A 17,096-nucleotide genomic window follows, 5' to 3' on the forward strand; every position below is an offset into this window, starting at 1 on the left:
TAGATCTTTGTTGGATCTTTTATTGGGCCTCCTCTGCCCCAAGGACAATTCCAGAAAGTTTCCAAATGCATAGCCAGATGGAGGCCATTGAGGAACTTGCAGTGGCACACCAAACAGCAAAAGCCAGACCAGAACTTCTGGAGTTTTATTATGAGGTTGTCAAAAATGGGCTGTTAGAAAAATACTGCAATATAGAAGTAAACTGGCCTACCTTAAGTCTTTTACTCTCCTATTACTAATACCAAATATAACAGTTTCAGTAGCATCATGAATGAAATAAATACATAAATTGCAAAAACATTCATACTTATACATTTGGCATTACTACCACAAACTTCATCATATTATATTTATTTATTTTATTTGGTCATGCAAAACAAATTAGAACAACACATTCAAACATAAACATATATAGGACACACTTTTCAGAATTTTATTTGTGAACATTTTGAAAACCAGAAATGTACCTTCGTCTTTTATCCAGTGTGTTGGTCTATCACATAAAATTCTAATAAAATACATATTACGGTAGTTTGTGCAATACCTGCAAAAACTAAAGGTGTGTGAATTCTTTTGAAGCATACTTCCCTTAAATAAATAAAATAACTAACCTGTCCTCTCTTATCTCAAATGAACACTGAAAAGTAGGACACACACATGAGGCTGGGCAGAATAAGCAATCTACAGTACTGGCCAGTGGCCCTTTGAAGAAATTTAAAGACGGTGTAGTTTCTTCTTCTATGATCTTAAATGGGAACAAATGGAGAAGAAAAAGGTGAACCACAGCCAGTTTCATTCCTCCGTGAGCCAAATGATGCCTCATCAAGGACAATCTTCAATCATCCCTTTCCTTGATTATGTGGTCAGAGAACACCAATCAACCGCTGACCTTTTGCTGCGGGAGCAGTGACAAAAGCAGCATGAGAATGTGGATGTGATCTGCTGGCTCGGTGGCCGGGGCAGTGAAGTAGAGAGGGTGTTCTCGTTTGTGCCGAGCTGGTATTTGGATTAGACAAGACATATTTTGGAATCCAAACTTGGAAACTTTCAGCCACCGCAGTGATCACTCAAGCCACAAGGAAATAGAGACAGAAGAGCTCAGTGGTTACATAAAACATGCCAAAAGAAGCTAGAGACTCAATTAGTTAAGTCCCCATTAGCTAGATCGTAAACTCTTGAGGCTCCATTTTGTGCTGAAATAGAGAAAGAGATTTTTACACAGCAAGTAAGTCCAGAGGGGATTTAAATCTAAAGCATTTTACATCAAGGCAAACAGCATGAGCAGCGTCTCTGTCAGGGGTTTCCTCAGCCTTCCAATTGTATGCTTCCAACTCACAACACAGTAATGTCAGATTAATATTTCAGATTTTACTCATGAACAAAGTATTCGTTGTTGCACAAAGATCTCATGAATCAAGCATGCCACTTGGTGAAGATTAAACTGAAAATCAATGGTCTGAAAAACACGGCCTCCTTAATTCTTACACAAATTTCATATTAGGAAATCTGAAAAGCAGATATTGCAAAAAGCCTTCTGTCCATGAGTGTTGTGAATAGGATTTGGAGTTTCCATATCTGTATTTCACAACAGACAAAAAGTGTTTTCAATGCAATAGCTTTTTCAGTAGCTCTATGAAGGCCATATCTCGAGGCTTTGTGTAGGTAAGTACTGACAGATGGTGGGATCATGTTGACAGTATGTATGTGAGTGATAGATAGCTGGTCTCTGAATAGCTCTGGAGCATAATATGATTTGACTGTAAGAATGGGATCTAAATCTGATTTCAGGCAGGACTATGGGCCCAGAGCTTCTCTCCTTTATCTACGTCCCTCTCCAGCTGTAATGTTGTTGGCTGCAGCTGTTCTCTCCTGGGTGTGCCCTCATTGATACAAAAGGACACATTATTGTTTCTAATTTAAGATGCTTAAGAATCACCTTTTAAGATAGTCAGATGGATGTTTTTGACTTCTTTAGCAGTGAGCCAAGTTTATATGCTAAATGTTCTTGAAAATAAATGCAAGAAATACCATAGCAGTACAATGATTGAAGTAAACCAATCAGGCATGTTATTATCATGGAACCTTTTAGAAGATGGGACATATAAGGAAGCAAGTGAGCATTTTGTCTTTAAACTTTACCATTAGAGGCAGAAAAAAGGGCAAGTCAGAGGTTTTCAGCGAGTTTGAAGGGGGCGACATTGTGATTGCTAGATCAAACAGAGAGACAGAGTCACGGTTCATTGATGTAAGTGGAGAGCGAAGGTGAGTCACAGTGGCTCAAATTCCTGAAAAAGTTATTGCTGTTTCTGACAGACAGAAAAGTATAAAAATGCAAAGAGCACTGCAGTTTCTTGCTTAAGGAACTACATGGGTAAAGACCAGTAAGGGTGCCTGTACTGGTCATATCGTTATTTGTGACTGATGTAAAACAGTCGATATCCTTGACCAGCATTGACATGTCCATTTCAGAGGATTATTACGATCAACAGAGCGGACAATAGAAGAAAGTTTGAATAATTTGGGAACTGTATTTTGTAAACTTGTATAAGGCAGATAAAAAATAACAGATAACACACACACACAAAAAACTTCTGAAATTCTAATATTTAGCATATGTTTAAAAGCAGTCTTTTTAGCAACAAACAATATAGACAACATTTTAAATCTAGAGAACATGAGGACTAATGCCATTTCAGTAATGTTCTCATTAAAGGAAATCTGGTTATGTACCTACAAAAAGAATATCATCCAGGATCAATGGGTTGCGTTATTTTCAAAATACAAAGATGACCCACCTCTTAATTCTGTTCCCAAGTTCTCAGATGAAGTCATCCATTTCTAGTATCTGGTTCCATCAAGTCTTTGCAGTATTCACATCACTCTCCCGAGCAGGTCTCTAGCGATTCCAGTATGACTCTCAAGGACTCCATTATGGCCTCCACTGTCCCAGTGCCACTCTCCTAAGATCATCTGTTCTTTTTAATATTGAGGTCAAATCTCCAGGTTTGGTTTGGTTTCAGTTTGTCTCACATTGCATCCCTTGTTGTTGTTCCTATATTCTGAATTTATACACTGATTTAGAGGTTGTCTTTAGTTGCTGTTTTCCTGTTTGACCTTTCTTCCTGTTTTATGTTGAAACTTTTTCTAAATATCTGTGTTTGGTTACTTTATGTTTTCCTTTTTGTTTTTGAATGTCTATAATCTCTTGGTTGGTCTTTTCATGTTCTTGTTGGGTTGGATTGTGCTTATTTGTTGTCACATGTATTTATTCTGCTTTGTTTTGTTTTTGTCTTTCTTTTTTTCTTGAAGACTTTTTTACATGCCTGACTACTTTCTGCAACTTGGTCTTCTATAAACTCTAAACAATCACATGTATGTAAATTCAGAAGGTATACTGGGAGGTTAAAAAGAGTCCTAACTGAAAATAAGATTAATGAACAAAATATACATAAAATTATGAAATCCAGCAACAAGAACACATTTGCACATATGCAAATTACTGTGAGAACATGCTAATCAGTGACTACAATGCTAAGTGCTCTTTAAAAGACTTTTCAGATTAGATTTTAAGGAATTGATAGAGCAACAGTTCTTCACGTCATTAGGCACTTTCCATTGATTTTTGGATACCACATGTGCTGTTACATTCCTAGTTTTTAATATCAGCATTTATATGCTAGGCTTCTTTAAAATAACTTTACTGAAAAGCACTGCACCTGCCTCTGCTATCAAACAGTAGCTTATTTAGAAATACTGCAGATTGTGTGTGATGGCTATTGGAATTGCAGCATGAATGTTTAATGAGTTTTTTAAAATAATTTCCTTGTGTCCACCCAGCAGCACGCATATTTCATAAAAAGACTAGATAAAAACTTTATCACAAAAGCATTAGACAATCTGCATATAAGAACTAAAAAGTAAACATTTAAGATTCAGGATAATAACACTAGTGTAGCTTGGCTATTTGTTTATTTGTATTTCTAATAGCTAAATATTTTTGAAATATTCAGAGCAAATAGAGACATTTTAGATCATGGGCTGGTCATGCCATTTCCTTTTTACCCTGGGTGTCTTGTCTATGTCCAGAGGTGATGCACATATTCCACTAAAGTGGCCATTAGTGGAATATCCAATCATAGCAGGGCCATATACTTTCTCCCTGCATCCTTCTTTGACCACCACATCCTAGGGCCATCATAGAGGAAATGAAAGTCACTGATGAATGACATGAGGAAATGGTATGGACAGATTGATGACTGCATCTTCAGAGCTCCCTCAGGGAACAAATGTAACTTTAACTAAGTTCATTCAGTTGCTAAGGGCACATATATGTATCGGACCAAACTTTAGGTATACACTTTTGTTTTCAGGTTTTACAAGAAACTTTTGGCCACCGCAGACATTTTGATTTAAAAACGTGTTTTTCTGATTTTCTGTTTTCTGTATATAAAACCTTACTTCTTTGTATTTTATCCTAGAAACAGTGGTCTTAATTCTTTGATCTTTTTTTTCAACTGCTACATCCTTATGGCTCCACAGCCATGAAGGCCTCATTCATACTGTCTCACTCTGGTGATGTTGCAGCATGCCTTCTTTCTGAACTCTGGAAAGTATTGATGCAGAAGTTAATCAAAGGTGTTGCTAATTCGATCGATGTATCTTGTTCAGCAGGGTTAAATCATTGTCTTCCTTCTCTAGGATGCTCCTAATGAGAGCTAAGACACATCACAACATTTCATAGCATGGTGGCTGCACTTGAAGAAACTTTTTAGCTTTCTACAATGACTTTTATGTTTTCAGATCTGGTATGATTTTTGTGACTTCTATACTGCATGGATTTCAGGGTTTTTTTTGTATTTTTTTAACTAAACACATTTCTAATTGTATTTGAAAACTTTGGTCACAATGGTTTCTAAATCAAGGCGCCATATCATGGTGTATTTTATTACAGACACACATACGAATTCATTAATGATCCCTTTGATGCATTATGTGACAGTTTGCTGAGCTATGCTTCCATTATAATGAGATATTCCCTACACCAACCGTGACTATGCTGCATAAGTTGCATGACTGCCGAAATACAAAAATTTGCACCACAAAGAATTATCCAGTCATACAGAATTTAGATGTGGTTTTAAAATGTTGCACATCCCATACTACTAGTCGCACATGCTTGTACCTTAGGCAGAAAATATGACATGGAGTTGATTAATAAATGGAAAGATTACGAATCTCTCAGGTGCAGTCTAATTACATTTTCTTCTCCCTGTATTAAGTACATTCTTTCAAATACTATTTACATGATGAACACAGTAATTCTAACATACATACATATACAAAATATATATTTAGACTTTATAACTTGTATTTCACTACTACTTTGTGCAGGCCTATCACATAATATATTATTAAAAAACATAGACATTTGGGCTTGCAACATGACAAAGTGTTTAACATTTCATGGGTATAAACTAGTACTTTAGCAAAGGTTTACATATTGGCTCCCCATTGAGAAAGTCTCACCTGATTCTCTAGCCTGAGATTAGTCTGATTTGCAGTATTCAGCTCAACAAGCCCTCCTTGTCTATCCTTTTAAACTGTATTTGGCATATAGCTCACTTATCTTTTGTATTTGATTCAAGAATTAACCAGTTACTAATTATCTCTTTTAAGCAAATCTGATAAGTAACCTATCTTTTACAGAAAAAATATCAGTCTTATTATACCACACTGGATAAAGATCTCAAAAGAGCTCCAATTTAGATCAATGTAAGATTAATTCAAACATTCATGTGATGGATCCACACAAGACAAAAAGAAACAAATCACGAGGCATTTCTGCAAACTATGTGTAACTACGTAGAACTCCACTATGTGTTGCATTAATTATTCCAGAAAGTTGGATAAGTATGTCAACACTGCAAGCCGACTACTAAGAGGGCAGAGGTATGTTGTTTTTTGTCCTATGTTGTAGCTTTAGGAGAGAAATCTGTTCGTGACTTGTTGTGTGAGCAGCGTGTAACAACAGAGCATTCTGACTGCATTTGGACTGACATGGTCTGACAGGTCAATCAATGTGGAGAAGGTGGAATGGGGTGTAGGTTCACCGATCTGCTGTGCCAGAAGAGAAAAAGTAAAAGTCATTTCTATTCTGTTCCTCAAGCTGCCATGGCTGCCTGAATTGAATGCTAAAAGATTTCTCTTTATATTTACCTTTGCTCCCACAGAGACTAAAGAACGATTGAGACCTAAAGAAGAGTTGTCAGTGAGGCTATCTAAGATGATTCAGATGCAGTGAAAGCGATAAATTGTTGAAGACAATACTGATCGTTTTGGGTTATAATCAATAAACAATGTGTGGCTTCACTGAACTTTCAGCTTCAAGAGTTTGATTTTTTCAGGGTTCCTTTGTATATACATACATCTCTGCCAGACCATTGTCCTAGTCAAAGCAAGTTTTCATTCCCACAGGTGGCATCTCAATGATATGAGTATTTGACCTTGCTGTGTTGTTATGGTCCAAATATCAGTTTTCTCAATATCTAGCAATATGTTTTAAAGTTGTTGTAACTTTAAATATTGATTTCTTATAGTGTTAAAATTTAAATGGTAGCTACTCTTTTATTCAATAGAACAATAACATACTTTACTAGTGCTGTGAAAATAGCCTGTGTCATGAGGTATGGTAGATGTCATAGATTTGATGAGAAAATGTTTTTTTCAGACATTTCACTCAAACTTGGGGCAAAAGACTTGAGACTTGACTTGGAAAATAATATTTTGAACATCTTTAGCTTATGGCAATTTAAATTTATGAAAAATGTTAACTTTATTTGTAACTAGTCTTTTTCAGCTAGTCTAACTTTTTTATTTGTAACTATAGTCTCTTTCTGCTAGTCTAACCTTTTTTTAGGGTTGATGGAGTTGTTGTCGGTGGTTGCACAGTGACGCAATAGGAAGCCTTTCCTGCAAGAAAGTCCTGGGTTCAAATCCCAGGCTGGTCTCCTTCTGCATGGAGTTTGCATGTTCTCCCTGTACATTCGTAAGTTCTCTCCGGGTACTCTGGCTTTCTCCCACTGTTCAAAAACATGACTCTTAAGTCAAATTGAGCTCTTTAAAATCTCCTTAGATTAATTTATGCACGGTGTGGCCAGCCTCTCGCCCGGTGACCCCACAAGGATAAACGTGTTGGATAACTGATTGATGGAGTCTCTTTCTTTGATATTGCTGTGGGTTTTGTAGGGTGGCTTTGTAAAACCCAAGAAACCAGGGACAAGAAAAGCAAAACGTTCCAGCACATTAACTTCACTTGCTCAATATTGTCTACTCTCCCTGTCAAATAAATACTGATAAAAGATAACTGTTTTTTCTTTTTCCACAGGACATAAATTGAGTTAAAGTATAAGGAAATTTGCCCTGCAGTTTATAAAAATGTCAAAAATCATTTTTGCTTTATGTGAAGCATCTTACAAAATTTGGAACAAATTAAAAAACAGTCAGCAGAAAATAAGATGCTGAAGAAAAGTTTGATTAAAAATGTTCATTTTCAGATCAATGAACAATCTTATTCACAGCTTTGAAACATCTGGTTTTGTTTTTATCTGGTTTTGTTTGATCAAATTTGCAAAAGATTGAGGGAGAAAATTAGGCACAGCTTTTTTCAATTTTTTCAAACCTCAAACCTCCTGTTTTTCATCTGCCACAGCAAAAGGAGGCCTCATTACGTTGCCTTGGAAGACATCTGATGAATGAACATCCTTAATTGCGCGGATCATGTTAGCTTCATGTTTGCTCATGGCTGGGAGTAAAACTAATTTTGAATTAGAATCAAAATGAATTAGAAATTGTGTTGTACTTCTGTATGCAGCAATACAGAAGTACAACACAATTTCTAATTCGTTTTGATTCTAATTCTTTCCTTAGAGCAGTTTCTCAACCCTCGTCCTCAAGGCACAGTGCTCTGCATGTTTTAGGTGTTTCCCTGCTTCAGCTGAACTGGTTTCAGTTGATGGCTGATTAACAGGCATTTGCTGAACTGCAATCAGCTGAATCAGGTGCATTAAAGCAGGGAAACATAAAACATGCAGGGCAGTGAGCCTAGAGGACCAGGGTCAGGAAACACTGCTTTAGAGGACTGTTTCCTGTGAGATGTTTGTTTATGGAAGACTAAAAGTACATCATTTACATATGAAGATCAAACCAGTCCAGTTTAATTTAACAGTAAGGATCAGTCTGAAATGTAACCCAATGACTCACATACACAACCTTTGGTTTAAGGCCAAAGATACTGTTGTAGTGTTTACAAACTGTGAATGCAAAAAGTATTCATGCCTTTGAGGTTGTTCATATTTTAAAACTTTAATGATGATTCCATCGGGTAGAACAACAAAAGTTGTACATAATTGAAATACTGAAGAAAAAGCATAAATATTTTTAAAAGTGTGTTCAACCTCCCATAGTGAATAAATAAGCACAACATCATCTTGCTGCAATTAGAGGTGTCTTTTTGGATATGTATCTACTGCCTGTGAGCATCTAGAGAAGGGATCCTCAAATCCAGGCCTTAAGGGCCAGAGTCCTGCAGGTTTTAGATGTGGCTCTGCTTCCCCACACCTGACTTAAATAATCAGGTTATTAGCAGCACTCTGGAGAACGTGACTGCACTGAGGAGGTAATTCAGCTACTTGATTGAGGCATATTGAACCAGGGTCACATCTAAAAGTTGCAGGACAGCAGCCCTCAAAGCCTGGATTTGAGTACCGCTTTTCTGGACACTAACATTTTTGTCTATTATTCTTAGTAACCTTAGTAACATATCTAAAGGTTATCCATAAAAGAGTTTCCAGGACTATCTGTAAACAATTTCCACATTGTGCTGCTGATTTTCAGTTGGAATTTTGACCGCGATTAAGGAAGCATTTGTGTTAACCTTATAAGTTTAACCTTAAAGTGCTCTGCATCAAATAAACATGTAAGTAACAAAGAGTTAGATGAAATGCATTGCTTAGTGGAAACAGCGGGTGACACAGAAAAGACAAGATGCTCTGTTCTTACAAGGAGGGGAAATTTTTATTTATAACACATGATGCTGATAGGGACTCTGGCTCAGCGTCTATATTACAAGGTTTTTCTGCAAGACTGTGAATGTACTGTATGGTGTTTCTGGAAACCAATGTCGCAGTGGTAATATAAACACACGCTTGAAATAACAGACTCCTTCCCTTTTTTTTTTCCTTTTCTTTTTTAAAAAAAAGGTACAAACAACAATATAAAATATTTGTGCTGTTGGCAATTTACAAAAAAGTCTTTTGACTTGATACCTGTGCAATATTTTTTCTGCTTTTTTTTCTTTCTCCTTCATTTGAAACAATATGTGTACACCAGAGTCCCATCTGGACTCCAGCCTCCGTCATGCAGGCTGCACAGTTTTTGAATTTGTTCATGATAATTGCAGTAGAACTCATCTGCCCATTATAAAAAGACACATGCAAAAAGCTCCAATTGTACAGTTACAGCTTGCCTAACATGGTCTGTTTAGCTTCAAGCAAATATTACATTATGTACACTTGGACTTGAAAAGCAGGAGAGCCTCGTATGAGAGTCTGCTGCCCATGTTTGGGCTTCAATCCATAGTAGAACAAAAGTTTGGCATCTTTTAGAATCTCCCTTCAGGTCTGCGTCCATGGTGATAAAGAGTCCAGGTCTTTATCCCGCAGTGACCGGATGTTCTTTGAGTAACCCCAAGTGTCAGACAGAACTCAGGGTTGAACTTTGGCAGTGCAGTTCCCTCTTGGTTTTCATTAGTTAATTTTCCCTTTATATTAGCAAGAGAATGTCAACACAACAAATGGACCACGACTTCAACAGGAAATAACCAATATTTTGAAGATCACTGGGGGTCAAGTTTCAGTCTATGCACTGGTGCCTTGCTGCCAAGCCAACATTCAGTATCACTACAACAAAGTGTCATGTCTTCATATGTAACACAGTCTATGAAGGTTGGCTGCCAACATCTGTTTGTCCCAGAATCGGATTTGAATGTCTGATTACAGAGCATCACAACTATGATATTTCTTCTTTCTTTGGAGACAGGATGGCCATCAGTCTTAGTGCTGCTCTTTGAGTGAATTGAAACACTGTGGAATGGGGTTATATAATATAGAACACTCTTATATTTACAGTAAGGCCTAGAGGAGTGAGTGTGTACTGTACAGGTTGGTTTGGAGTGGAAACCCTCTCGCCACAATGAAGCAATACAATTATGGCTGTCAGCCCGTACAGATTTATACAAATTCTAGTAAATGCACATGGCTTTTTGTGAAATATAATTTGCCAAGTATTCATTTGGAACCAAACTATAGTGGGGAAAAAAAGACTGCACAGAAAAACTAATGTCACCACATGTATAAAAAGATTCTATATTTACAACATTTATGTGTCAGAAAGAATCACAAATAGGAACTAACAGCTGTGTTTATTTTGTGGGATATTCTTCAGGCTAAAAGGTAGTCACACAGATAAGAGCTTATCTAGCAGTGAGCTGTGGAAACCACTCCGTTTTCATATCTGAGCTGGCGGCTATCCTGATGATCAACGTTCCTAGATTGTATAAGCAGCAATTCATACTTATCAATCTGCCAACCGAACCAAATTGACCCTGTTGACCTGTTTATTTACACTGGATTGGTTGCTCCTTTCGTTTTTTAAAATCAAATGATGCACACCACTTCCTATTCTACTTGTATCTACAGCCAAACATTTCCATTTTTTTTACCAGTCTATTTTCACTCAATTTACATACTGGTTACTGCTATCAAGGTTTGACAAGGGTTTAAAAAGCAACAGTTTACTGCTAAAAGGATCTGTTATACTGTTTATACTTCAAGGTCCTTTAAAAGAGATGAGAGAGGAAGTGACCAGAGTACTGTTTCCTTGTTTACCGTCTCTCCTCCACCTGTTGCTGGGAAGCTGGCTGAATAACAGCTACTATCCTTTTCCCTTATTTAAAACAAATAAAATGTCAACTCTTTGTATAGATTTCCAGTCACACAAAAACAAATCATGTTACGAGAAACTATGAAGTACCACCCATTGCTTTTAATAAAATAACACTGTTTTTAAACTACAGTTCACAAATTATGAGCAGCAATAACCTAAACAGTCAACTTTACACTTTAACCAATCAGATAGCCCAACCAGTTAAGAAGCTAATATCAGCTGTTTTACATTTCTGTTCATCTAAAAAGAGCAACAATTTATAACACTCTGTGCAATAAGTCTATTATCTAAAAACTGCTAGTAAAATAATTTCATGTTTATTGAAATGTTTAATCTATCCATCAAAATAAAATATGTTATTGTACTATCAATGTAACTAGAAGTATGTTATTTTGCAGCAACAAGACCATTAGCTACTTCAAATTTTCAAATAAAAGCAATTCAATCACTTTGGTTTTAAATCTTTGTCTAAATACTATGATACCGTGAAACCGTGTATTTTTTCCTCAAGGCATCTCAAAGAGCTCATGTTTGCTTCCTTGTCATATTTTGTAAAACAGAGTGGTTTGACTGTTATCTAAATCTTGTTGAATAAAAACTGAACAGATTAAAAAAGGAATAATTAGAAAAAGCTTGCTCCTTTACACCCACTGACATTTGTAACCTGCTTCTGGTGAGTTATCAGTAAGAAACAATACAAACCTGCCTGAACAAATCATATTTTCAATGATCAGTTTCTCCCTGTACCATTTTTTAAAATGTTTTGCATATTCAAAAACTTTAATGAGCAAACTATGTTTAACCAATCTACAACACATCCCTGATGTGCCACAAATTAAGTTTACAAAAGCTCAGAGACAGCTGGCAGACAGAAAATGTGTTAGGAAGTGTCTCATTACTAAAGTACATGGGCTTCACACAAATCTACCTTTCGTAAAACCTCTTAAATTAATGTCAGGATTTTCAGACTAATATTTTAAATAAGTGGAACTCTGCCTAAAGGGAGCTGGTTTGTGACAGTGCTAAGACTGCTTGGCTTTGCTTATTTGCCCCAGTTTCTGTTAGAGATGCAGCAATGTTGGGTTTTTTGTAAAGCTATGAACTGTCAATGCAGATTTAAGAATCTTTGTAAGAGCTGTCATAACAGCATTAGTGACATGATTTCTCAATAACTAAATATTAGAAGCAGAGGAGATGTCACATCGTGTCAGAGAGATGGGTTTTGCAATTTTAAAACAAAGACAAATTTATGAGGGAGTTGACATTTCAAAAGTCCTTTAGCAGCTCAAGTTCGCAATTGGAACAGTTATCACTTGCACCTCTAAACAGCACTCCCAAGTATCCCCTAGATAATGTCAAACCCCACATTAAATCTTATAAATTTAGCAAAAAAGCCAACAAATCCAGTATGATCTATAATCAATGTGGCTGAAACTGAACATTTTGATTGACTCTGTTTAGCCTTCCTGTTGTCTGCTGTACTCAGCTCCAATTTCAATTTGTTCTTTAGGCAATTCAATAAAAGTCCCCAAGGCCTTTATGAAATAATTTAACGTGGCAGACTGTTTTAAACCCATAAAAGCTGCATATAAAAGAAAACAAAACTGCAAAAATTTGAAATGCTGAGGAAGTAACATGTCGCCGGAAAGAACAGTTGATCCTGATATCCTTATAGAACACACTTTTCCCTTTTTAAATTTTTATACCTACTGTGCTTTCACTGATTTCATTTTTAAACCCTCATTGGTACAAACTTTGAGCCTTCTTTCCAAAGTAACAACGTCCACATATTAAGTGTGTTTCCACTTCTGTGGTTTGATATGGTACATTCACTGATTTGAAAAGGTAAGATTTTTGTGAGTTCTGACTGACTAGATCACAAGTCATCTGCACAAGCTGAAAATTGGACAATTTCACTGCGAATCTCTAGTTTCTGTAGCAGTGTTTATGTCATAAAGTTATAGGAAAAGCAATATGGGCTAATTTGGGTAAAATTAGAGAGTAACTCAAGGTGCAGCTAATTATAAGATAAAATCACAGCAATGGCTGTGTTGTACCTTTTGTAATATTTGTAACTTTCATGTTTATACTTCCACAACATGTTTCTCACAAAAATTGTAAGGTAATCAACCACCTTTGACTGAAAGAGTGCATATGCAAATATTGGATGATCTTAAAGCCAAGCTCCTAAATAACCTCTTTAAGCACTTCATACCCAGCAACATTGCAGAAACAACAGCTTGTCAACCTTTATGCTTAGTAACGAGCCCAATCTCTCACACACTGAGAGCAAAACAAACACAGCTGCTGTTGCTACAAGAAACAAAGACATGATGATTTTCTTTCTGTAAGACAGCCTCTTCATATGTATCTGTGATTTCAGCAATCACTGTCAATCTAAATGTGATCTAGGGGCACAGGTACATTTGACTTGAAAAAGCCTAATGATTTGTCTGTTACTTAGCAACACACTGTAGGCCTATGTACAGTATGTCTACTTGAAGCGCCCTCTAAAACCAGCACTGACATCTCCCACAGATACCACGGCCCTGCCGGACGGGAGAAATGACGAGGGAGATCTGAATTAAAGGGTCTGGGGTCATGTCACGGCCTGTTAGCCCAAATAACGGCAACCAATCCTGAGTTAGCAGGAGTCTGCTAAAAGAAACCCACCACTGAAGGCACTTTTTTAAACAACAGTGCTTCTGTTCTAAGTAATTCAAGTTCAGGAAAAAATGGATCAAAACCCTCCATGTAAAGAGGACTTTCATATCTGTGTTACCTTTTCTCTCTCTTTTGTTTGCCTCAGAAAAAGCATGTAGCTCAACCTAAAGCTCCTTCAGAAAGGCGGGCGGGCGGGGCGGGGGGCTGACGGAGAGGGAAAAGTGAAATCCCCCCGGAAAAGGGAATCTTCTGAATCAAACGAGACTGAGGACAAAAAGAAGGCAATAGAAACTGAAATAAAACCAGACATAAAAAAATAATCAAAGTGTACAATTCAAAAACTGATGTGACAAAATAAGTACATGAGTTTGAGAGTAGATATGACACAAAGCCTGCAAATCAGAGCTTCTAGTACAGTCTTAGACAGGCTTAGAGCAGGAGCCGGTTGAGAAGAGCACCAGGAAGTGACTCACGGCACTGATCCTCTGTGGTGGGTTGTTAGATTGGTTGGTTGGTCCGTGTGAACATGCCATCTTTAACGTGTGTTCAAGAAGGGTGTAATAGCCCCACTGTGTTGTGGAGACAGAGCTTGGCAGGCCAGCTGACGGGTTGAGGGTGTGTGTGTGTGTATATGTGAGAGATAGGGCTGGATTTTTAATCGTCATCCCCACCCCCATACATGTCAGCCAACTTCTTAAAACGGGGTCCCCAGTCATTGAGGTAGTCATAGTCCTGATCTCCTGTGCTGGAAGAGTTGAGGGAGCTGACTGAGCCGGCAGTGGAGCCGCTGCCCTCATAGTCAAAAACGAGCAGGGAATCATACGGAGGGGCTGTGGGGTCGTTGTCTGCAGCCCGCAGACCCTGATGAGGACAAGAGGAGCAAACAAAGCAAAAAGGATTAACTCACTCCATATTTACAACACTAAAATAACATAAACTATTCAGAAGGCTCTCAGTGATTATCGTTGTATAGGTGTACAAAACAATTTAGAAAACATAAAGCAACCCAAGCCAAAAATGTTGGTATGTTTGCAAAATTGAAAATTCTTCACTTTCACAAGTGGACTTTTGCAACTGTTTTGTGAACCAATCAGTTTCTGTAGATATGTTTCTACATCAAAATTACGTTGGTGGAAGCCGCTGGCTAAGCCTCTCCGTCACATGAGCTGATCGTTATCCACTAATATAGAGTTGTGTCCCATGGACACGAACATTTTCAGGTTGAGCTGTTTTAAACGACTGGGTCAAGCTTCCCCTTTGCCAACTTTGACCCCCATTTTGTACCTACAATTTTGTGCCTGTTCCTGCTGTCACAGGGCGAGAGGTGAGACAAGTTGGCAGTCCATTACAGCACTGACAAAGACAGATAATGAAGCATGCCTTTATTTATAACCCACGAGAGATTAGACACGAGAGCTGTGTTTTCCAGAGTTTTCCCTTCCAGACTGCAAAATGTGGTGGGAAAGTATTAAATGAATCATGCAAGACTTGCAGTAGCCAATGTATTGGCAATTGTGCTGCAATTTCATGCCATAAGCTTGTTTTTATTCAGTTTGGGAATGACATGGTTGCAAAAAAATTTCAGCGACAGGGAACTACTGCCGAGAACAGTGAGCACTTTGTAGAAGAGGGAGGATTTTTCCAGTCCTGTTAATTAATTTGGAATGCTGGCAGAAGGGGATGTTAGAAGATACAGACAGCCAAGGCTCATGCAAAAGACTAACTTAAGACCCACAACTAGAAGGATCCATGCAAAACCAGCTGTACTGAGCTTTTTTTTTAACCCTTCTCGAGCTTTTAGGTCTCCAGCTCCCAACCAAAATGTTTCTAAGATGGCTCTTAGGTTTTGAAATTAAGTTTTCAGCTGTTGAAAAGTTTGGTGCAAAAAGTATAAAAGCAGATATCATTTTATATCGGGATTCTGGGTATGGATATGCAGTGAAAATAGCTGATCATAGCTCCATTACAGGCACTTCAGGCTTCATCTCATAAAGCTCCTTCCAGTTCTGTGCCATATTTATGGTAGGGGGGTACATGCTTGTCTGGAACAATGTCAAGTTAAAATTCAGTGGAGGAGCATATATTAGATTATTCTAGATCAAAAAATTTTGCTTTGCAAAAGTATTCATACCCACTGAACTATTTCAGATTTTGTCCCATTACAGCCACAAACGTCAATGTTTTATTTTATGTGATAGACCAACCTGGAATTGCCCCTTACTTGTGAAGAGGAAGAAAAAAGATAGAGGATTTTCACATTTTCTTAAGCAACCTACTTACAGTATGTAAATAGAGTACATTTGTGCACAATTTATTATCTCTAGAGGTGTTTGGTGAAGGCCTCAGAGATTCATTAGAGAACATTAGTGAACAAACAGTGTGATAAAGACTGAAGAACACAACAGAAAAGTCGGAGATGAAGCTACGGAGAAGTTTAAAGGGATCTTAGATAATAAAACAATGTCTCAAGCTTTGAGCATTTACTAGAGAACTGTTTAATTAATCATGTGAAAGTGGTAAGTGTAGTACAATAGTAAACCTACCACGTTCACAAATAGGTTTGCTGACAGGCCAAGAAAAATGGGCCTTACTTAATCAAGAGGAGCTAAGAGACCCTTGGTTATTCTGAAGGAGAGGGAGATCCACAGCTCAGGTAGTTGAGCAGTGTGCAAATGTAGCTTTTATGGAATAGTGGCAAAAAGAATGCAGTTTTTGAAGGAAAGTCATAAGGAGAGGTAGAATAAGCTCCCTCTTAAGTATGGACAGGTAAGCTGCTCAGGACTGATCTGACATACAGGGTATTCCTGGGAGAAAATCTGTTAGAGACTGAAAAAGACGTAAGACTGGGATTGATCAACCAGCAGGACAACAATCCAAATTAGATGTCCAAATGTGGTTAGGAGAACAGCATGTTCATGTGTTAGAATGGTACAGTACAGGCCCAAGCCTTAATCCAATTAAAAATCTGTGCTGGTACTGTATGCGGGTCTTTCACAGAAAATCCCAATAAAAGGCACTGAAAAGCAAATAGAATACAAAGACACATAAAATCTTGTGGCTGAAATGTAAAAATAAATACACTAATAAATAAAATAAATAGGCATACAAGTTTTTGTATTTTTATCACTTGCTGTAGTAGTGGTGATATTGCATTTTGTAAAACAGAATTGACTGTATTTTTCATTCAGTGCCGCAGTTTTAAGGAAAAACATATGAGGGCCACTAACCTATAGGTGAGGCAGGTGAGGAGAACAGCCCTTGTTGACTCAAGAGAAATAAAGAGAAATGCCTAAAAAGCTCCATCCCCCATGGATTGAGAACGTAGCAAAAACACCATGTGTTGCCGTGTTTGAGTTTAATCGGACTGCTGGAGCGAGATCAGGTGAGTTTATGTTTGTGAGACAGAGACAGACAGACAGAGAGTCAAGGCT

At 37.5% G+C, this 17,096-nt stretch overlaps 1 protein-coding gene across 2 annotated transcripts in view; it reads right to left on the reverse strand.

Annotated features, from left to right (window-relative positions):
- Positions 1-9,048: 9,048 nt before the first annotated feature.
- The window catches only part of LOC102216698 (cadherin-4-like), a 264,176-nt gene continuing 256,128 nt past the window's right edge, over positions 9,049-17,096 (reverse strand). For both annotated transcript variants that reach the window (XM_023337259.1, XM_005811949.3), the window contains one exon: positions 9,049-14,526. In XM_023337259.1, coding sequence (XP_023193027.1) covers positions 14,320-14,526 — 207 coding nt within the window. In that variant the 3' untranslated portion in view covers positions 9,049-14,319. The remainder of the gene's footprint in view (positions 14,527-17,096) is intronic.

The sequence above is a fragment of the Xiphophorus maculatus genome, chromosome 1 (assembly GCF_002775205.1).
Source record: "Xiphophorus maculatus strain JP 163 A chromosome 1, X_maculatus-5.0-male, whole genome shotgun sequence".
Classification (NCBI taxonomy): domain Eukaryota; kingdom Metazoa; phylum Chordata; class Actinopteri; order Cyprinodontiformes; family Poeciliidae; genus Xiphophorus; species Xiphophorus maculatus.